Raw genomic sequence first — 23,967 nt, forward strand, 5'->3', positions numbered from 1 at the left:
TGGTGACTGTTTGATGGTTTTTATGCATTTTCATAGATCAGCAATCTCTTTACGACTTTTGCAGTAACAAAAAAGATCAATACTACACAATAAAATTTTATGGTGTTGTAAGGTAGCAATTTTGTGCTATGATCAAGTACATAATGTATGTATTACTGTAGTGTTAAGTCAAGTAAAACTTATATATATTCTTTATATAACAACTGTAATGTTTGTATCTTTATTTATTAATTTTAATATACATAAACAACAAAAATTATTATAATTTAAAATTATACAAAATTCTATGATGAGGAATTTCAAATCAATAGAATTAATTCAAATAAGCTTCACATCACTTCGCTACTCATATATTTTAGTTACAATATGTCTTTTAATTAAATATTTTTCATGAATTTAATTATATATAAAATTCAATAAAATAATTTTCGTTTTAACGTTTTGAAGTGTTCATTCATAAATATCGAGTAGTATAACTTTCATTTAAAAATCTTGAATGACTGAGATGTAAAAACCAAATTCATTAAAGCACTTCACTGCGTATGTGGACGGTGATACAATTAAGCCGTGTTATATCGTCATGAGTCAACACCTTCGCTTTTAATTAACTGATAGTGAGAGATAGGAAATGTACGAAGAAGATGTAAACAAAATCGTATAAAAAAACTATATAAATTTATATAAAAACGAACTACAATATATGGTAAAAATCTTTAAATTTACTGACATTATTCAGTGCTGGATTTCTTCTGTACTCATAAAGTTTCCGAAAGGTTTTTAACTTTTAACGAAATTGAAGCATATTTTTTGGCTCTTTCGGAATAACAGCACATAAAGTAGAAAGCAGTAACGACAACCAATTTGGAAAACTCGTAACTTTCACTGACCGGATACGAGAAGAAAGCTCTATTTTGCCCGAAACTAATTGCATATTTTTGGAAAACAAAGCAAAAATTTTAAATTTAATTTAAAACAAAAACATCGAATTTCGTTTTATGTTTTCTTTGAATTCAAGGCAAAAACCTTTAATATTTTATATGTGGAATGTAAACTCTGCTTTAAACGCTGCATTCTGCAACTTGAAATTTAACGTTCCCATACAAGCAATAGTCTTCATGTTGAGGTGTCAAATGAGAATAATGAAATCTTTACATTTTAAGCAGAAATATTTTCCAAAAACAAAATAAAAATTCTATAAAATCTTGATAAAAGTATATAGCAGACAGAATTATATCGACTTTTAGAAGTTCATTGAATTAATTTTTGATAAATATACTTTTAAAGTATCGTAAGCAAAATTTAATTAAAACATATTAATAAGCAAATTAAATAAAATTGACAAAATAAAAAAAAAGGCTCAACATAGTTCAGTATTTGGACTGTATTACTTGTATTGCCCATGAGAAGACCAAGAATTGGTTCCCTTGTTGCTCTGCACCTTAGTGAAACCCTACAATAAAATGTATCACAAAATGCTACAGCATAATTTCCAGGGGAACAGACGATTCGTCAGACTTATAGTTTATTAAAATTTTGATCGATAATAAATATAGAGAGTTACGGCAATTAGTAAGAAATAGTAGAGTGAGAAGGGATTATGTGTTAACAGTCTATGTTCTTGATAAGATATTTCGCGTAATGTTTGAGGAGAGCTCTTATGACAGAAGACGATACGTCAGGCCAAAAATTATATGCGAACCATATGTAGGTAATTCCAGAAATGTTCAACGCACTTTGACTTATAGCAATTAAGTACGATAAATTTTTTTTATAAAAATCTATATTCTTGATAAAATACCGGTATAAATATATGGGTACACCTAATCGTGTTTCGAACGAAAAGTGCAGCACTTTATCATGGCAAAGAAGTGAATAAGAAAATAGGTCCATCAGATTCAAAATGTCAATATATATTAATTGTACTTATCATACCTTTAAATAAAAGCCATTTGCTCATATTTACTAAGTTTTTCCAAATTAATATATTGAAATATGAAAATAATTCTAGAAAAAATCATTTGATTTGTCTTATAATTAACGTTAAGCCAGTTTATAGGAACATATTACGATTCAAACAAAATTCCACCTATCCTCAATCCACCCTTGGTCCCTTACAATTTCTTATTACTTTATTCTACCACTTATTTGATCTAATTTTCTCTAAATCGTTTTATTTTTGCACAAACTGTTAAAGTATTAAATGTTTTGATAACAATTAAATTTGTTTAGTATATCATTTATTTAAAATTAAACGAAATAATTCCGGATATATAATTACTAAATTAATTATGAAGACCTATGAAAGTGTTCAATAGGTTATATAAAGTTCAACTCTACTTTAAAATTACCAAGCATATAGAATCGAGAGTTATATAACCTCCTACTTATTTGCCTACTTGCCTAACTACAAAGCTGTAAGTATTCTTTAATAACTTTATTTAAAAAAGTTTTACAAAGAAAAATTTTTAAAGCTATGATCTATACATTAGATATTCCTAAAAGTAACAATATTACTACTACTATGTAGTATATGCAAAATGATAATATATTTCCAACTTTCATCGTCCTGTCAAAGTTCTAATATTTTATTAATAAAGACATATAATATCAGCTCAGAAAAAGTAGAACACGTGGCTTTTGCTTCAGAAAAAGTAAAACACGTAGCTTTTGCTTTTAAAAGCAATAATCCAATCAATCACTGCAATCAATCAGTCCAATCAATCAATCCAATCAATCAATCCAATCAATCAATCCAATCAATCAAATCAATCAATCCAATCAATCAATCCAATCAATCAATCCAATCCAATCAATACTTTCAGTTCAGTCTGTAGCCATGGGAGATCTTCAGGGACTGAAAATCACCAACCTATTGATAAAGCAATAAAGGATTCAAATGAATTTTAGATTGAGAAGTTTTATGACTTCTCTGACGTTATGACTTTTTTTAAGATGTATTCAGGAAACTTGTTTGCACTTTAAATACTGTTCTAATCCACTGGACTTCGAGCTATTGAAAATAATAGTCAAAATTCTAGTGAAAAATATTTGCACTTTACTATTTAAGATAGGAAATAAAATGTTCTTGACATTTAGACAATTATCTCAATACACTAATACTAAAGTTACTATAGATCCCTTCTGAAAACTAAATAAAGTTAAAATCAAAAAAAATGTATATAGTAGCTTTTGAAGTTTCTACTATGTTATTTGAATTTTATCAGTAATTAGTTCATAATTTATTATGTACTCTACATAATAAATGATATAATATACAATAATTTGGCATCTTATTAATTTAACATTTGTATAAAAGGTAGTCTGTAATTTAGTTAGAAAGTAAAAAAAAAAAAGGTATTTATATTTTATTATAGTATTTACTTATAAATATTTATATATATTTATTTGAATTTTTTAATATTACAACTCTCTCTAAACTCAAAATAATCCATATCTAACCAATTAGATACTTTTTACGTCATATTTACATATTTCAACTCCCTTAAAGTATGCAACATAATTATAATAAATAAATTCACCTCTTCCAGGTGTTTATTCAATAAAACTAAAAAAAGAAAATTAATTGAAATAAGGCGATAAATAAATTTAAAATCATGTCGTTCATTAAACATGAAATTGTTCAAATTATTATTAATTAATGTCCAATAGACATCATAAGAAACATTAAACATCCCGAAGCAATCAATCATCCGACGACATTAAATCGCATGTGAAAAGGTGTTTTGAAGTTTTCGACACAATCACCTCAAATCGGAAACCTATTATGAGCACTGACGAAGCAAAACGTCACATTAGTTTTGTCGGTGATTTGTCATGAAATCAATTTTGAATAGTCTTATGTGTTCATTAGTAAAAATCTGACAAAAGTAACAGGTAATTGCTACAAAACTTTCATTTTCATTGCAAAAATAAAACGATTTCTCACTTGTTTTTCATTTCTAATAGAATTGCATTGCGTTCATGGACTGAAATATATTAAAATGTTAATAAGTTTATACAGCACAATTAATCAATTTCTTTTTGAGCAATTTGTAAGTACTTAATATTTATTTTTATATGAGAACACAGATAATATTCACTAAATTCAAAAATAAAAAAAATTTCTAATGAAAAAAATTGGCTTTAGCTCTGTTGAAACTTTTACACACCTCATAAAAATTGTTTTCTTTTTATAAATCCATTACATACTGATTACTAACTATATTTAGTTTCCATAGAAAGAAGGTGAACGAAATATAGCATTTAGATATCGGTTAGTTAACTGGAAGCAGATCACTATGCAAAAACAGTAGTACAACACTATCCTACAACTTTACGTTATTTAGATAAGAGAAGAATGAAATGTCATTAAGATGTCAATAAACTTGTATTTCGTCTGCTTACTGTACTCCCATCAGTTTACTATCTTACAACTGCAACGCAGTTTAGTTAGCTTAATATGATAAACTGCAATAGTAATAAATTAAATATTTTTTGTATACTACTTCGGCATATCTATCTACTACATTGTTAATTCATTGATCTGGCAAAAAAACCAAATGTAGACTTATAGAGTCTTTTTAATACGAACAACTATTTGTTGAGGTCCACTCTTTAGAAAGTGGAAAAATAACTCTTTGACAAAAAATAACTCCGAGTTGATCACCCAACCTCGATTACATATACTTATACCCCAGAGCACCCATCGTTATATTGTTGTGTTGTGTTAATCTGGCAGAAATATAAAATTCAAACTTATCGAACCTTTTAATATGAGATTCATTACATTGTTGTGTTAATCTTGAATTTATATTGTTTATATTTTTAAATTCAATGTGATATATATTGTATTTTAGTATTATTATTTTCAAATACAGTGGAGAAGTACGAATATTCAACCCTTTTTAAATAAATAAATAAGTGAAATTAATTTTAAATAGTGAAAGTGTAAGCAAGTCAAGTTTTGCAATATATATACATTAGCAATATTATGCATAGTTATGCCATAATTTATATATACCTATATTATTTACGAAAAATGAGGTAATGTTATTCGCTCTAATAAATATGTTTTTGTCTAAAAAACATTTTTATTACAGACGAAATAAACTTGTTTGTTTACTATTTAATAGATATTTGCAATTAAAAACAATATATATGCTAAATATATTATATTGATGGGACATTTTATCTACTTTGGAACTCCCTTAACAAACAACAACGATGTCAGTCTTGAGTCTTGAGACGAAGAATCACCACTGCCCATAAATGTCACTACACTCATAAGAATATCCTCTAACCATGTACTAGTTAAATTAACCTGATCATTTTGTTAGAGAAATTTTAGCGTAGAGTAAGAATATTTTGAACTAAGATTTAGTTAATATCTGGTTAAATCAATTAAATTATTTTTCTGAATGTATTACGCCACTACGATGTAGAGCTATCTTTTTCGACAAACAAAGCTTACGCTCTATATGCTGCACATTCTTCCTGTACTTCTGTATGGCACAGAAGAATGGACGTTATCACAGAATTATGAAGCAGTACTAGGAGTTTTGGGAGAGAAATTTTTCACAAGATCTTTGGCCACCAAATAAAACATGAGCTGTACAAGCTTTATCACAATATTCATATAATTTAGAGAATTTGCCTAAAGATTTACTAAAGATTTACTTGTTTTGTCAAAAATAAATTTTCTGAAGAACAATTAAATTCTAAATGTAGTAAGTAAAATCTTTAAGTTTAATTAAAATCTAAAGTTTTAATCTAAACTAAAAACTTTATTAAAAATATAATTAATATTGTCATACAAATTTTTATTTCAATATTCTGAAATCATATTTCACATTTACAATCTGTCAACTCATAAAAACACATACAATGAGACTATTGTTGACCTATATCAATATTTATTTTACTTATTAGAAAACGTCTATATAGCTTAGTTTTGGCATAGTTTTTATGGAAGTACTTAAAAATTTATTATCTAAACTTTTTCAGTGATTAGATCCAACCAAAGTGCTTAAGCATTTTTCTCAGCTTTCGTTTTTTCAGTAACTATTTCATCGGATTATGTGGGCAGATTGGTAGCAGATTCTCAAAACTTATTTTAAACGTGACTCAAGCAAAAAGCAGCCACTTAATAAAATTTCACTTCGGAGTGATAAAATATCAAATGTTTAAGAAATATGTGTCAAATAAATCAAAATAAAGAAATTAGAATTTTATCACACAAATAAAAGAAGATTTTAACATAAGATTATCTTTAAGAACATTAGTATTTCACATCCGTCCATAAAATAATATAATAAATATAATAAAATTACAATTATTTTACATAATCACATAATATTTACAAAATATTAAAATTAATATTTTCAGGTTTAAAAATATACAGTAAATATTGTAAATATTATAAATTTAATTATTTGATTTAAAAAAAATTTTTCATTATTATATATGAAATAAATGATTATATTCATTTTTAACTATTGCAAATATTTTGACTTAATAAGTATGTTCATTCTACTTAACTAAAGTCTTTGCTCTGTCTGTTTTCAATTTTAAATAAATTTAGAAATGCAGTTGATTAATTTGGAACGATGATACTAAAGTGTTTTTGGTTTTTTAGCGGTACTGAATTCTTTTCGGTAAGAAAGTCAAAAAAAAAACTTGCTTGCTTAAAGTCGCTAAAGTATACGCAAAACAAAAACACTACTTTTTCTATCAAAACGATGAGATAGGAAGTAGGCAAACATCTCAACGATTGTAGAAAAAAATATTACCAAAGCCATAAGCGATCTATTGTGGACCTTCATTCGGAATTTTAATTACTTTTATATTTTTAGTTTACAATATTATATTATATACTTATTATATAAAATGTTTGCTTGCATTATATGCTCATGTATAAGCTTTGCTCTTTGTGAAAACATAACATTTGACAGATTGCAACAGTGATGCCAATATGTCACTTAGCGACTTTAGCAAGCAACTTGTTGTTTTTGGCCACACTTCAGAGTTACCGAATACACCTTCTTTTAATTAGTATATTAAATCCCACCATATTAGTATAAATCCCACCATATCCGCTGAATAATTCGCCAGCACATAGCTTATTAAACTATTCGCCCGTACTTCACTTAAATGATTTGCAAATGGTTTACCATAGCGATTTTGATGCTAATTTCAGGCATATTCCTGACGCTTATAGGATAGCATTAAAATTATAAAATCATATTAAGAAATGGCATTATTATTGGTATTATGACTATAAAAACAAATTCACGTACATATATTAATGGTACTTTGGATAACTTTTGTACTTCATACCAATATAAAAAAAGTTAATGTACGTATTACAAAACATATTTCAGTAAAAAAATAATGTTTTCACCAAAAAAAAATTTGGCAAAATATCAAACATACATTCATATAAATTCTTATTCAATTGTGTGCATCTGTTTTTATATAAACTTTTTTTTAATAAATGGAGTTTGAAAAAATAGCTCAACAAAAGTGGTGAAAATGAAGTAGCAATAAATTCAGGAGGCTCTTTTATATATTAACATCAGCAAACTGAAAACATAATTAACTTTGCTTATGTATAGTATACCATTTAAAGATGATGAGAATTGTAATGGATAAAACATAATTGATACATAATTAATAAACAATATTAATACCTTGCGATGGAAAGCATAACATGGGATTTTCTAAAATTAATTTAGCAGCAAAAAAATACATTAAGTAAGTGAGAATAATAAAACTAAGAGGTAATAACTAAGAGACAGGGCACACTTTCGTCCTTTGGATGTTATTGTATTATAACACTTCTAAAAAAATGTGATTTTACTCAATTGTTTCTTATTAATTCATATTTAACTTATATTAATATGTGATCATGCATAAGAAAATTATGCGCCCCCTTATTTCACTTCTCTATACCCCTGTAAGTTTATTACTAAGTGTTTTAATAAATCTACAAGTATAAGATTTTAAAATTTTAAAAATCTGAACCCATACTTTTGCCTTTTGTTTCAATGATATAAAAAAAATATTTAAATTTAATTTTTGGATTGTCTTTATTTGTAAATGTCTCAAATGAATATTTTAAGAAGTAAATAGATTTCATTAATAAGTACAGATCTCTTTTTTCCGTTATTTATTATTTGTCCTTTCTTTGTATAATAAAAGAAATAACTATTCCAATAATCATGTTTTTGTTCATTCGCAATGAATACTAAATAGTGAGTAGATAGATACGAAAAAGGATCTGCAATTAAAAACTATATAATAGAGATAAAACATATAAAGAAAATAAAATAGAAAAAAAAACAGAAAAAAAATGGGATTGTAATTTCTGCTACAATCCCTTAGAGCTAGCACTTAGACCTCGAAACATTTTGTTGTTTTTTACTTACACAGTACTTCTTCAACTTTTATTTGATGTAGAGCAGTTCAGATATACCAAAATTTAACGCTATTACGTATTTTTATGTTTAAGTTGTTTAAATGAGTAACTTCATTAAATCAAGTAACTTCATTAATATGTCCACTAAGTTTGCTTTTAGTTACAATCCAGATAGACATCGCTGAATTTTATTTTATTTTATTTTACTCAAACCCTTATAACTTTATGATCACGAGATTAATACTTACGTTTTTAGTTAGTTCAAGGATAACATGGTCTATACTCTAGATCAATGTAGACTTGTAAATAGGATCCATAGAAAGAGAGACAAAAGTTCTCAAATAAAATTGTCTCCACATGATACTGAACTATAAGACCGCATGTAGCTGGGTGAGTTGATATCCCATCGCAACTCCTGTATACCATATTCGCTTTTATCCGAGAAAAAGATACTGAAATGCGCACTATATGGTTATCCTTATTTACATTCTTTGTAAAAAGTACCTGACGTTTTTAATTTGAAAAATGAGTATGACTGATATAGCTTCATTTTTTTTTAATGTGGATAATTTAAACGCGTTCTATTACACAGTGAGCTTACGTCAGCTGTTTTTGCAATTATACTTTTGAATGTCCTGTAATTTTTACTGTAAAAAAACCGGCTAAATAAATGGTTAGTTTTATACAAACCCTCTAGTGGTACGTGTTGTAAAGAAATGATGAAAGAATTTAATGACGACCAATATGTGGTAGCTACTTTAGATGTTCTAACCAATGATGAAAGCATAGTTATCATGAAAACAAAAATCAAGAAGCCGGAACTTTAAAGTTATAAAATGTATCTTAAAGATGTAAATCAAGAAGTGGATTTATTCTATAATGCCATTCCGAAATAATATCAAAAAGAGCTCAATTTTTTAAAAAGAGCATCAAAATCGGATTGCTGTTGACATAGCTTTTAGGAGTGGCACATACATTGTAACTGGTGACTAGACATAGATTTACGAAAACTTTATAAGCTAGCTAACAAGCTTCAGTAGAGTAATTTATTAAGAGGTGAAAACCAAACTCTGAGTGTTTTAAAATCGTAGCGTTCAGCTTAGAGATCTGTTAAATATAGTGCATAACAGGTTGCCCTCAAATTTCATATATTCGCTCTTCGTAATTTAGCCTTATACAGTACTGTCAATTTTATTAGAATTGTAAATTCTGTTCAGTTTTTATACAGATTGTATTTGCAGATTTAAGTATACTGATACTATACTGATACTGACTGATGTTGAGCAATTCGCCGACTCCCTTCACAATATATTCAGTGGAGAAAATGATCAAATGACCGCAGTTATCAATACTTTTAAATAATTGATCCATCCTCCTTTCAACAACTATTTCTTAAATAACTTTTACTCTAAATGAGCAGGTTCGACCTCCTTCACTTCATTTGTCTACTTACCGTAATCATTTATCAGAATAATCCTCAAAGGTGACAACTTCTCAAACCTTTTAAAATCTATCTTCCTGAATCATGGCATGCATATTGATTAACTTTTTTTACTATAGTTTAAAAGTCTATAGATTAAAATAACTTTTTTTGTGATTAGAAAATTGGAAAGAAAACATTTTTACTTTTAATAATTTTAATATAAATCTGATGCAAAAATTTATTGCTAATTAATCTTTTGCCACAAAAATACTATCTACATATTTTTCGTACTAAACAGAGATAAAAATTATTCACTCAACCATTAATAATTGAAATGATTTAGTAAAACAATCTTGATGTATAACTTGAACGAGTTCCGCTGTAGTAACGATTTTAATTTTATGGGATTAAGATTAAATCAGCACTGAACATCCTCAGGCCAAAACGTGTAAGCAAATCCGCTACTGCCACACGTTTTTCAGATACCGCATACCGCAAAAGTTATTTTCTGCCAAGACAGTTAAATGTGTTAAAACGTGTGAGATGAGTTAATATTTTTATCTATCATTCAAATGAAATACGAAACGAACACTGAAATGTATCTACACTCACACGTATCTGTGTATAACCTCATAATTAACAGCAAAACTGAGCATTTATATTTTTAGTATGTAACTGGGTCAACTGGGTAAACTGTGAGTAAATCGCGAGTACGTGTAAAAGTAACGTTAAATATGAGTACATCGTAGATCAGATGCTGAGGGTTTTAAATTTCTTTATTAACGTTTTCTAAATAAAAAGTGATTAAAATGTAATTACTGCAGAGAAAATAAGTGCACTAAAAAGTGATTTGTAAAACATTGTAAAAACTCAATGTAAAATGGCATTTAAATGAAAATACTAAAATACTAAAATACTGGAATACTGAAATACTGTAATACCACCGAACAAATCAAAGGGCATAAGAGCAATGTGCCATATATAAAAAAAAAGAAAAAAAATCAAGAAAGACGTTTTAAGACGAGAAAAAAGCATTTAAAGCTAAAATAATTTGACTGAGTGAATGGCGACACAAATACTCAGACTTCAGAGTCATAAGCATCAGCATAAGATGGGCTTTTGCTGGAAGACATTGTTTGGTCTTTGGTTCGAAGCTCCCGAGATCAATGGAAGAATCACAGCAATGGCAATGTCGCTTCGGTGGCTATGAATTGTTAAGAGTTATAATGAACACAAAGACCTATTATGCTTGATTATATTGTATTGTCTGACATTGTACTGAAGAAGAAAGAAAAAAAAACACTTTTCTTATTAAAAAAATAAAATATTTTAAGTAAGAAATTGTAAGAGATTTATTACATGCTGCAGAGGAACTTAAAGCGAAATTTTGAACCGTTTTGACCAAAAGTGAACCGCTTGAACTAAATTTTTGTTGTCATTGTTCAATGAAAAAAAAAAAATAATTTTTTCAAAGAAAACTTATAAAAAAATGTAAACAAATAATTAATAAACAAATAAAAATGTTTAGAAAGAAAATAAAATTGACTTAAGTAGCGCTAATGAAAAGAAGAAAAGATACTTTTTATTTTGATTTAACAAAAGAATATTTTTATTTTTTTTTTTTTATATAAAGACTGACTTCAGACACATACAAAAACGCTGATTTCAAATAGCCAAAAATGTTTAAATTAAAAAAAAATAAATTTATTTTTTTTCAAAAAGAATTAATGTAAGAGAGAGAGAGAGAGACAGAATGCAAAGTAGAAAGTTAAAAAAAATAAATTATAAAAAAATTTAGAGTTGGAGTTAGAACTCTAATAGAAAAGAGATAATAGAAAAACCAAGAAAAGCAGTTAGCAGTTACTAATAGTATAGAGTATATATAGTAATATATAGAGCATAGAGTATAGTATAGAATATAGAGTAAATTTTAGAAAGAGAGGAATTGATGAAAAAGGATAAAGGATAAAAAGATAATGTTTAGATTAAGAATAGCACATAATGATAAAAGCTTCAAAATTATATGAATTTAAGTAGAGACAAAGTTATGGTAGAAAAGTTAGAGATTTAGAATACAAAAAGAATCTATAATTCTATTATAGTCCTGATATTTCGCTTCATAGGCAACTCAAAATCCTTTCATAATTTATTATAGGTGCTTGATGGAAAGTAAATAACTTATAAAAAAATATAAGTTATTGTAAGAATCTTTCTGCATAAGATGTATTTATGTAAGATATTTGTAAAGTAAAAGCATATCAAAAAAGAGAGAGAAAAAGAAGACATGTTTTCAAAAAAAAGATTCGAACGAAAACCGTCGTATGGATAGATATGATATGGTACAGTATAATATATATATATATATATATATATATATATATATATATATATACAAAATATAATATATCCGGCAGACGACAAAAATACCATAGTTGTAAGCTTTATATATATAATATAATTGTTATAAATTTCTATGTAATACAGCATATTTAAGATAAAGTAAATATATATATGTAGTATATAGATTACTGTAAGGAAAGAACGAGTAATTTTAAATGAAAGAACAACATTGAGATAGACAAAAAAGTTTAATAATGAGTTCGAATTTAAGAGCGTAAAAGTGAAGAAATAAATTTTGCCAGAGAGAATGAAAAGAATGAAGAATGGAAGAGAATGGAATTCTATTACAGAACCAAAAATCTAAAGATAAGTTTATGGGAAAACAAAATTTTTATAATAATAATCTATTAGTAAGAAAAGTAGGAAATGAAAAGACAAAAATGATATAGATAGAAAATAATGAAAATAAATTTGTAGAAGTAGTGGAAAGGAAATAGATAGATAGATAATTAGATATTAAAATAGATAATTATAAACTGTAAGTAGTAATAGTTGTCAGTGAGAGAATGATAATTATAAAGATAGATCAAGAAAATTTTTTAATTTAAATGGTTTTAAGAGAGTAAAAATGTAAGAACTGATTTTGATTGTATGAAGATAATGGTGGAAAAGTAAGATAAAGAAAGATCAAGTATCTTCAATAAATAGAATTTAAGATAATAAAAAGTAAAGAATAAATTTTTGAAGCAGAAAATGTAGGTGAAGACAGTGAGATAACAAATAGAGTATTATAAGAGTATAACTATAGTAAGATTGAGGTATGAAATTATTTAAAGTTAATAATAATGTTAATGGATTATAATATGGATCATAATGTTAAAACTGAGGTATAGCTTATGAATTGATTTGTTGTCTAAAAAAGCAAATAGTGCAAAAGTAACATGAATTTAAAGTAACTAAACTCATTATAATAATAAAAATCGTACAAAACATGGCAAAAAGTATTTTCATAACTTTTTATATATATATAAAATATACATAGTAATGGTATGAAAAAATTATAAAAATAAAAGTCATTTAAAATAGCAACGTTAGAAAATTATAGGTTCTAAGAAAGATTTATGGAGAAGTGAATGTAGTGAAATGCTTTTCATATATGGTATAGTCATGGTTGTATTATAATTTTTGTTTTTTTCCAATTAAATAAATTTAATTTTATTAATGAAAGAGCAAAGATTTTGAAAAGCATTAAAATCTTGAAAGATACTTTTAAAGATAAATAATTGGAAGATAAAAGAGTTTAGTTAAAATATTAAATATCATATTTTTAATAAAAAAACAGAAATAGTGAAAGAGAATAAATAGAGAAAGAGAATAAAAGTCATTATGATTTGTAGGCTTAGAAAATATCAAGAATTATGAATAAATGGAAAAATATTATTAAATAATGTTATACAAAAATAAAAGTTAGTAATATATGGATATAAAATATATGTGAAAAAGTGAATAGAAATAAAATAGAAAAATTTTTGATAAAATATCAAACAGTGTGAAGAATGTCAAGCTTAGTGAAAGAAAAATAATTAGATCTAGTATTCAAAATGAAAAATCAATGAAAATGTAAGACTCAATGAAGAGACTCAGTGGACTCACTACAGACCAAACAAAACCAAAATTTTCATTAGAAACCAAGAAGAAAAGCTTCTTAATAAAAAAAATATTAATCAAACTCTTTCAAAATCGAGTTATAAATAACATAATGAGTAATATAATAATATAATATGTTATCTACGTTTGGTTTTTTTGATTTAAGTGAACATTTATGTTTAGGAATAACTCGACATCACAATGTCAAGGCTGAATTGTAGATTTATGAAGAAAGAAATATAAAGTTTTTAAAGCATAATTCATTACTCTGAGATGAATGACTGTTAGATATAAATGAAATTTATATTTAATTGTTATTGGAGAATAAACTACTAAGCGAATTAGCTTGAAGATGGCAGTGAAGGCAATTCGAAAGCTTTAAAGACTCTTGCAATTGGAAAGGATGAGTACTGCATGGAAGTGTGGCGAATTGAAATAGTAATAGCGGAACTAATTTAAATGATATAAATGAAAGTATGAAATTCAAAGGAAAATCTAAGTATCTAAGTATGAAGGTGAAACTGCATATACAATACTTTAGCTCACAATAGCTATATGTAAGAAATATCATTAAATTTATAATCTATTACAGCTATATGGTATAAGCCAAAGCAGTATATAAGCTGTGAAAAAGAAATGAGCACAATAAATTTCTTTCAAAAGCACTGAGAGAAATTGCTAATTGAAATTGGAAATTAATGTCTTCAATCAACACGAAATCGAATGAAGATACATTTGGCATGACTGATGTTTTTGCACTTTGGATGATTAAATATTTTAGTATGAAAATGAAGTGGAAGTGTTAGTTAGTAGAGAATAAAAGAAAGAAAACATTGAAATAATTTTTTTTTTTGATATTGTTTTTTAATAAATTATTATTTTAGCTTGTTTTTGTTTTGTTTTTTTTTTGTTTGTCAAGTCTTTTATGAAATTGTGAAAAATAGTATAGTTTAAGATAGCAAGAAAGATGTAGAAAAAGTATAAAAAGTGATAGAAAAGAAGAATAGTTAAGAATATGTTAAAAAATATACAGTTATAGCTAAAGTTAAAGTAAATAGTCATAGCATCAAATACAGATAAAGTCACAGATACAGGTATAGATATAGGTAAAGATACAGATATAGTTACAGTTAGAATTATAAACAGATAGTGATAGGAAAGTTGATGAGCTGATTTAATTTATTACACAATATGCGACTAGTTGCATGCATTTTGTTCGTTTTAAAAATTTCTTTTTAAAAATAATTTAAATATATTAATTAATATATAAAAATTATATATTCTTTAAACAATCTAAAACTTCTTTTCGAAAATTAATTCAAATTGTGTTACTTAAGTTTGCCGTTTGCAGTTTCGAGTAATTTTAAATACATAACAATATTGCAAATAAATTAAATCAGATGAAAATAATGAAATTATAGTACAAAAGTCGCGTAGTTAAGTTTGTGTCTACAAGGAAAATCCATGGGGCGCCTAAGACGCACTCATGAACTTTCTTTGGCATCTTTGATTCAATCGTCTTTATATCGTCAGGCACAAAAAATTAAAAAATAAATATTTTTTCATATAACAATAAATAAATTATAAATAAATAATTTATATAAATAATAAAATTAATAATTTAAAAAGTTTCGTTTTAACGTTAAATTAACTGTTAATCAATTTGTCTGTGTTTTTTTGTAACCGTTTTTTGTTTTTGTTTTGTCCTAAATTTGCATATGGGCGCGTCTCTAACCGCAGCGCCCATACGCACCCAATTAATTTAAACATTACCCTAAGTTTGTTGGAAAAGTGATCGCTTTAACGTTTATCGCCTTGCTTGTTTGTAGCCGGAGTAAGCGATTGTCTGTGCAACTGGTGAACTGTAGGCACCATGTGAGTCCCAGCCACCGGAACTGCCGCCTGATGACCAACCTCCAGTAGCGGCACCACCGGATGACCAACCACCTGAGCTAGCGCTGGCACCTGAGTTTTTGCCGCCGAAAAGACCACCCAAACCGCCGAGTAGACCACCAGAACCGCCTGAACCGCCTAAACGTCCCAAACCGCTTGAAGCACCAGCAGCCAAAGCCAAGAAGAAAGCGATAACGGAAACGATGAGGGCTTTCTTGGCAAGGAAGAGTAAACCTAAGATAGCACCAACACCCAAAACAGCTACTTTAGCACCAACGCCCAATAAGATTGGCAAGAATTTCTTGAGGAGCTTCTTCTTCTTGGTACGTGATTCAACAACCAATTCACGTAAGTCAGCCTTAATGTCATCGGGAATGGCACGTGCTACGGAACGAGCAGCATTTGCAAAGTTGAAGTTCAATGAACGTTCAGCGAAGAAGTTCTTGGCATTTGTCATGAAATATGTGCCCATTTCAGTGGTACGTGCTTCAACAGTTGGTGCAGCTTCAACAGCGATGGCATTGTCATCGAGTGATTTACCTTGACGTCCTTCATTTGCTTTCACTAAGGAAACACCGCCAAAGATTTCGATTTGTGGATTGTCAAAGATTGATTTTGCTTTGCGGAAGAGCTGCAAAATATTAAAAAATAGAAATATAATTAATATAGAACTTAAATAAATAACTTGTGTTGAGATATATTTAAATAACAGATTAATTTTTATTATATGCTATAAGTATTAAAATTTAATTACTTAGAAATGGTAAAACATTAATAATATTTAAAAGTGAAATAAGTTCAAATAATTTGAACAAAAATTTGTACAATGAATAAGAGATAATATAAAAATTATGCTTTACTATAAAGTTAATAAGTATAAATTTTTATATTTATTGATAATTATAATTAAATAATTTACAAAAATTCGCTGAGCGCTATATAAGTGCATATAATAAAAAAATTAATTAAATAAAAATTATGAGCAAATAATAAACAATATAGAAGGATACAAAAGTACTGTGAAAAGTATTTGAATAGATATGTATAACGTTAATATATACATATATATCAAAGAAATTTATGTCATATAAAGAATATATATAAGGCCAAGTACATAAATTTTAATTAAAAAAATTAAGCGAAAGAGTTGGTTTTAAAAACGAAATTATAATGATATAAAATATAAAAATATATAATGTATTAGAGAAAACAATTTTAATATAAATATTTAAAACCAAAAATATCTGAGTACACTAATGTTTTATAAGGCTATCATCTTTATTCTTGCCTTGGAGAAATTTTGTTTTTCTTTAAAGACCAGATTGGTTCTGCATATATATATAAGAAACTTTGTATATGAATATGTGTGACAAATATTCACATATATATATCTAATACATTTATATCTTGTATATATATATTCAAAATATATCCATAGAATACAAATACTTTTTTCACTTTAATGCTATATAAATATTAAAATTATAAAATAAAATATTAAAATTAATTCAAAGTTCTGAATAATGTATATATGTATATTTTCATATATAATATATATGAAAACATATATAAAGCAAATTTATATAATTATAATGATGTTGTTTTTATAAATTATTTATGTGTCAAAACTTTTTACATTTATATGCATGTACTCTTTAAGGACTTATATCATGAACTATATCCTTATAGAAAAACGTAATAATTTTTTTTAAATTAATATAAATAAAATTATATGAATAACCTTTACAGCAACATATATGAGAATATTGCATTTAAATTTACATATAAATTTGACTAAAAAAAATTTATAAATTTATTTATTTATTTTGTAGTAAATAAATAGTAAATAAATATTAATAAGATTTACAAAAATATATATATAAAAATATATTTATATATAATATTATTTATTATATTTTATATATTATTTATATTTATATTCATATATATATATATTATATAAAACAAAATTTTGAACTGTAAGTATCCTATGTAAATATATGTTATTAAAAATAACAAATATTATTTATTCTAAATTATGATATATATCATCATAAGATACATCAGATTTAATCGAATACATATCAGAAGAAATTATTTTAAATATTTAAGTATTATAATTTTTTTCATAAAAATCTTTAATTTTATTAAATGTTATATAAAAAACGTGAATTAAATCGTGTGTTCAAATAAAATTAAGATTAATATTAAGATTAAGGAAAATAAACCAAGATTTGGAAGTTCCCTTTTTCTTATATGCAATTTCCTAATTAATTTTATCTACTGCATTTATATAACATGACTTTAGGATCTCATGGTTTATTAACTATGATTGCCTGTTATTCTGTAACCAAGAAAATAAAAGTTGGAAAAAATAAAATTATTTCTGAATTATTTACGGCAATTCATTGTATGTTTGATAGTTCCTCGTATACCCTAAAAAACGTAAAGGGTCTGAACTAATTGTAATCTATCAGAAGTGAAGCGAAAATAATACTTGTTTTGTATTATTTGATTACTATAATATCAGTAATAATTTTAAAGTAAGATCACAGATTTTTAATTGAGATATAATTTTATAATTAAAAAAAATGGAGAGACTTTATCGGTATTAAATTTTTTAATCTTATGATTTGTTGTAATTAAGTTATGAAGCCTATATTTCAAAAGTTTGGTCTCAAATAATATATTAATAAAACGACTTTATTATTATTGTGTTAAAAACTTGTTAATTTTTGAATCCTATCATGTTAAATTTTTATACTTTAGAGCCTATACTTCAAAGGAAATATATATTTAAACCAAAAGTCGTTTTAAAAGTACGTTTGATTGATATATAAGATTATGAAATTAATAAATTAGTTTTTATTGATAATCAATTTGGCATATCACAGTTACTTTGGATATTCTATTATTATTTAAATATTCTTAAATATATAATATTTTCTTATTTTAAAAGAAAATAAAATATTTATGAAATAAAATGCCACTGAATTCGATTTAATAATGTTAAAAATTATTGTCTTTTCAAGGTTTCAAGGTTCACTACCAACAAGGATATCACATGTAGCTATTATATATATCATAATATAATTTTTTTTTTCATTATTTGTTTTTATTATTTAAATGATTTCACTTTTTACTAATTGGTTGGTATTATATGACAAAAATGTCTTGAAACTTTTTCCATTGCTTTCACTTTTACTTATCAAGAGTTCTTATTAAAAATCTTATCTTCATATTCACTTTCATCAATTCACTTTTTCATAATTTTTTTTTAATATTTTTTTTTCATAAAATAAATTTTAAAAATAATTAATTAATTGTAATCCATACTGTTAGCTGTAGACATGAAATAGAATCTGTTTCCAAACACTTGGCAAATCCACTGCCCTGTGCTGCATTATTATCCTTAATTGGATCGGCTAAAATGCCGGTTGTCAGTAAAAGGACACAAGCGGTTGCAATAAATAACTTCATTTTAAAATATTTATTTTTTCTTATTAAATTTCGTTTCGTTTAGGATTATTATTATTTTAATTTAAAATATTATTTAATATTTTTCCGGATAAAAACACCACCGAATTCACTGTGTGTTCATTCGAATGGAACAACTTGCGGTTTGATAATTTTCGTCAGTGTCAGGCTGTTTTTAAAGAGTCTCCAACAATCAAACAAAATCATATAATTATGCAAAAGCGTATGGAATAAACAAAATATACAACAACAGCAAAGTAAAAAATAGCAACAACAACAGCGGCAGCGACACTACTTAACTCCGAAAGCGGTATAATAATACCTTTAACAATAAAGAGCGTCATTCATTAAGAAATGCTCCCTGCCAAAATATAAAGCAGCAGCAGACAAATTACCAAAACGTTCAGACCGAACCGTAGGTTTGAGTAACAGCGGATCGATGCCAACAGCCGATCAAACGAACACACATTGTTATGTGCGAGAATGCGAGAGCAGTCCATCGGTAAACTTCCACTATAACAGAAATACTCATTTAATTTTTCGACATCGTCCCGTTTGTCTTCAAACAATCAGATAAGTCAAACAAATAAGCCCTGCAGTCAGCGAGAAACAGAGACACTCTCCACGAAGTACACATATCACACCGTTGTTTACTTAGCGGTTTCTTCCGCATCGCTCAAAATACGCACACATAATCCCATTGCCATACAACAACTACCAACATCGTACATGACGTACAACGTATAACCGACAGACATACGGACTGATAAATAAAGAAACGGAACTTGTAACCTTTTTTAGTGCGTCTACGCGCGCTCAGTCATAATTATGAGCTTCACAACATAAGGTAGCAATTATAGCAAAAGAAAGTTCAGCAGAAGAGCAGACACGACCAAAACATTACCGAAAGAGCACATGCCGTGCACTCAGAGAAATCAAGTCGAACAAAAAATTGTATAATCAATGTGTTTTTTTGTTTTTGTAATAAGAAATCTAAAAATCTGTACGTCTTCATTCGGTCGCAGCTACCGAACTCAAGGTTGCTGCTGTAGAAGAAATGGAATTGTGCTCCATAATTTTGTTGCTTTCTTTTGAATCACAATTCTTTCGCTGCTTACATTATTCACAGCATCTTCTTCTGCTTCTTCTTCTGCGTTCTTCGTTCTCTGCTCTTACCGCTTAAATGGATCTCTACAACTGTCGTTGGCTGAGGCAAAAGTCTCTCGGTCACATACAGCGCAGAACTTAAGCCGTCTTATTAACTTTTAGTTTGAGCCAAGTTGTCAGGCCCACAGCATTGTTGCGCCAGATCGCCGAGAGGTGTTAAACAGGTGCTTTTTTTATTTTCATTGTTATTGTTGTAGCTGTGGTCTTGTTAAACCTTTAATCATTTTGGGCTGCTCTTCGCGGTCAGAAAAGAAAGTTTTTGACTTGATGAAGTACATTAATTTTTTTATGACTACAAATTTTTTCATATTAAATTTATTATATAATATACTTGCAACAGTTTTCGTTGGAACAAATAAAAAAAAAACACAAAAAAGAAAATTAACATGAAATACTAGAAGGCTAAAGAGTTTTATGTAAGGGTAATATACCAAAAAAATTTTCAAAAACCTATCATGCACTGCTATCATAAAACAATGTGGGAATAAACTAAATTATATATTATTACAGATTTGTAAGCTAAATAAATACTCGATTAAATTACAATAGCTAGTTTCTATAAAGCATTATTTGTTTATTTCTTATATTATTAGTTTTGAATTGAGAGTTGAACGCAATCTTATTGAATTATTTACAAATATATATTTCAGGTAATATTCTGCTTCTTATGCAGACCTTTATAAATATAATATCGTTCCTAATGAGATGGTAAGCAAAGACACCAGAGCACCTGTGTGTGTATAATATCGCTCCTAATGAGATGGTAAGCAAAGACATCAGAGCACCTGTGTGTGTATATCCTTTAATCTTTTCTAGAACCAGGCTTAAGCTATTGGGTACCCTATTCTTCAACACTCGATGATATTTCCAACAATATTATTAGCCTGATATTTGCTTTTACCAATAAGGCCTTCTGATTCTAATGTACCCATCGTTCTACCCATTAAATGTTAAATCAAAGCACATGCTTATTTCTATGCTAATTGAAAAGTATTCATTCCTCATTCCACTTCATCTAGCTCAGTTAAGTTCAACTGGGTTTTAGAGATAGTAGTTATAGAGAAGATCTTCTTCAGTCGTAATCTACTTCAACTGTTTCATTGCGATTATACACTTTTTTTTCCATTATACACTTTTAAGATAGAACATGTAATAGATGAATATCTATTTCTATAAACTACCTCTAATGCGGTTATTTTGATTCAGTAAATATTTGATATATTGAAGAATGTAATCTATAAGCTCTAGAGAGATTGTAATTTATAATTAGTTTCTATGGCTATCCTAACTATCCTTTGTAGTTCCTATATAATAAGAATAAATTATGTCACCTCTTCCACTACACATATCTAAGTACTAATATCAAGTACTAATCTATACGCTCTAGAGAGATTGTAATTTATAGTTAGTTTCTATGGCTATCCTAACTATCCTTTGTAGTTCCTATATAATAAGAATAAACTGTGCCACCTCTTCCACTACACATATCTAAGTACTAATAGCCCATATAATCGATTTGCTACTGACTTATTGTATTCTCTATTAATTTTGAGTATACATTTGAAACTCGGGAAACGGGTTAGCTCACTATTACAATGAATAAAAAGATACTTACTGACTCGTTAATAGGTTCTACTGATTTTTTTTTTAATTTTTAAACACATCTTTTAAAAACATCTTTTTGAGTTATATATGTCAACTTTATCTAACTGATATTTTAAATTGGATTTAAAAGTGTATTAATAACATATTGATGCTATCTTGGCGAGCTATATTTATATCTTGAAGATTTTAAAATACTTATTTCTTTTATGTCTGTTGTGCCCCAATTTGGGTTTAGCGTAGGTCTCTAAGCTATGTTGTGTCAATAAAAAGTAGTATAGAACCAACTTTACAGAGTTTTATTGCCCCTTCCGTAAGGGAGTCTACTGCGTTTATGCATGAGCATTCTAACAGCACATGTGTGGCTGACTCCTCATCATCTTCATAGCATATACAGTTTGCATTCATATATATACCCAGTTTCGTAAAATAGTATATTAGTTTACTGTGCCCTGTTAAGATTAGTGCTATGATTTGAAGTTTTTTCTTTTGATAGGTCCATACAATTCTGATATCTCCTCTTGTTATGGGTACCAATAAGTGATTTGGATTATGTTAATCCTAGTATATTATACCAGTAATCATTTTTATTCTGGTTCTTATTTATTTTTATGAGAGAAAGGAGGGTACTATGTCCTAATCCACAGAAAGGTTCCGGTTCTATTATCGGTGTGGCTGTTGCTTTCCTGGCTAGAGTGTCTGCGTATTCGTTTTCGTGTACATCAGTATGTCCCGGTTGATTCGTCTAGCAGATTAAGCATTTCTCTACTTAACTCAAATTCTTTTGAAAATTTTTAGTGTAAACTTTTAAATGTATAAAATGGTAACAAACCTATCCTTTACATTTCTAGCCTATGGAAGTATGTAGAGAGGATTTAAAGAAAAGAAAGGTTCTTTATGAAAGCTATTCTTCAAATTGTAATTTATTTTAAAACAAACTGAATCGTAATATTTTTAAAAGACTTTTAAATTTATAATGTTTTCAACATTTTCTCTTATCTTTAATTGTTTTGGATTACAGAGAAATATTAAAGCATATTTAACTTATTTGTTAAACAATAAAATTGTAAATATTTTACAATTATTTGTAATTATTACAATGGCAAAAAGTTTGTTTGTTTTAACAGGCGACAAAAAGTGAGATAACCACACCTACGGAGTATCGTTAATGTCTTAAATTTGAAATTAATTAACTTTCATTTTCAACTAAAAAAAATATATAATTGATTTAAGATGAACAGTAAAAAATAATTATAAAATGAAGTAAAAAAAATAAAAACTAGAAAGGAAAAAAGTTTAATGCTAAGAAAGGCACAACAAACACCAAATAACACTTAAGGCCCTCAAAAACGTGATCAATTTGTTTGAAGACGCATTTCTAATACAAAGCAAATTCGAAATGACTCCAAATCGATATGTGAAATGCTGTGAGGTAAATGCTTAAGTTTTGACGACTGGAAGCGGTATTTCACGCAGCACTTGTGACACATTAGCAAACAAATTCAGCAAAAGCGCAAATAATGCTGCAAAGTGAAACGTAAGAGAAATTATACATACTCAATGCAATGACCCGCACGACCACAAACCCATTCCGAAGTGCTCACCAAGAAGTATTTACCCAATGCACTTGCAGCATTACGAAATCTCGCGGTGCATTGATTGAGAAAAATGCTGTGTTCAGTAATACTTTGATGGCACGAAAACAAATGAAATCTGTCAAACACTCGACGTGAAGAGCTCAAATTTGAATATCACGGGCAAAGCGACGGAGCAATGTTATTGTCATGAACGTATCTACACTGCTGCACTGCAATGCAGTGGAAGTTCAGGTTTTGTACCTTACCATGAAGGTACATTTGGACGCTTCCAACTAAACAACTGCACAACTGGACAACTGCACAACTGCAATTAATGCAAATTAATCTTGTCTGTGAGGTCTTTAAGTTTTTAGTGTTTTACTTTAAAAATTTGAAATCAATTGAGCGAAAGTTGAGATTTGATG

The 23,967-nt window shown here is 27.4% G+C and overlaps 1 protein-coding gene across 1 annotated transcript; it reads right to left on the minus strand.

Moving 5' to 3' along the window:
* Positions 1-15,462: 15,462 nt before the first annotated feature.
* LOC119684806 lies at positions 15,463-19,320 on the minus strand. Its single transcript, XM_038098931.1, has 2 exons — positions 19,056-19,320; positions 15,463-16,350 (listed from the first exon to the last, which is right to left on the minus strand). The coding sequence occupies exons 1-2, from the start codon at positions 19,197-19,199 to the stop codon at positions 15,634-15,636; spliced, it is 861 nt and encodes a 286-aa protein (XP_037954859.1). The 5' UTR covers positions 19,200-19,320; the 3' UTR covers positions 15,463-15,633.
* Positions 19,321-23,967: the final 4,647 nt, after the last annotated feature.

This window comes from Teleopsis dalmanni, chromosome 2, assembly GCF_002237135.1.
Source record: "Teleopsis dalmanni isolate 2A chromosome 2, ASM223713v2, whole genome shotgun sequence".
In the NCBI taxonomy this organism is placed as follows: domain Eukaryota; kingdom Metazoa; phylum Arthropoda; class Insecta; order Diptera; family Diopsidae; genus Teleopsis; species Teleopsis dalmanni.

Bases quoted from the DNA above. Each gene is read 5' to 3' on its own strand.
- LOC119684806 (XM_038098931.1), bottom strand. From the start codon at position 19,199: ATGAAGTTATTTATTGCAACCGCTTGTGTCCTTTTACTGACAACCGGC. The intron at 16,351-19,055 runs GTATGGATTACA...AATATTTTGCAG, and splicing joins TTTCATGTCTACAGCTAACA to CTCTTCCGCAAAGCAAAATC.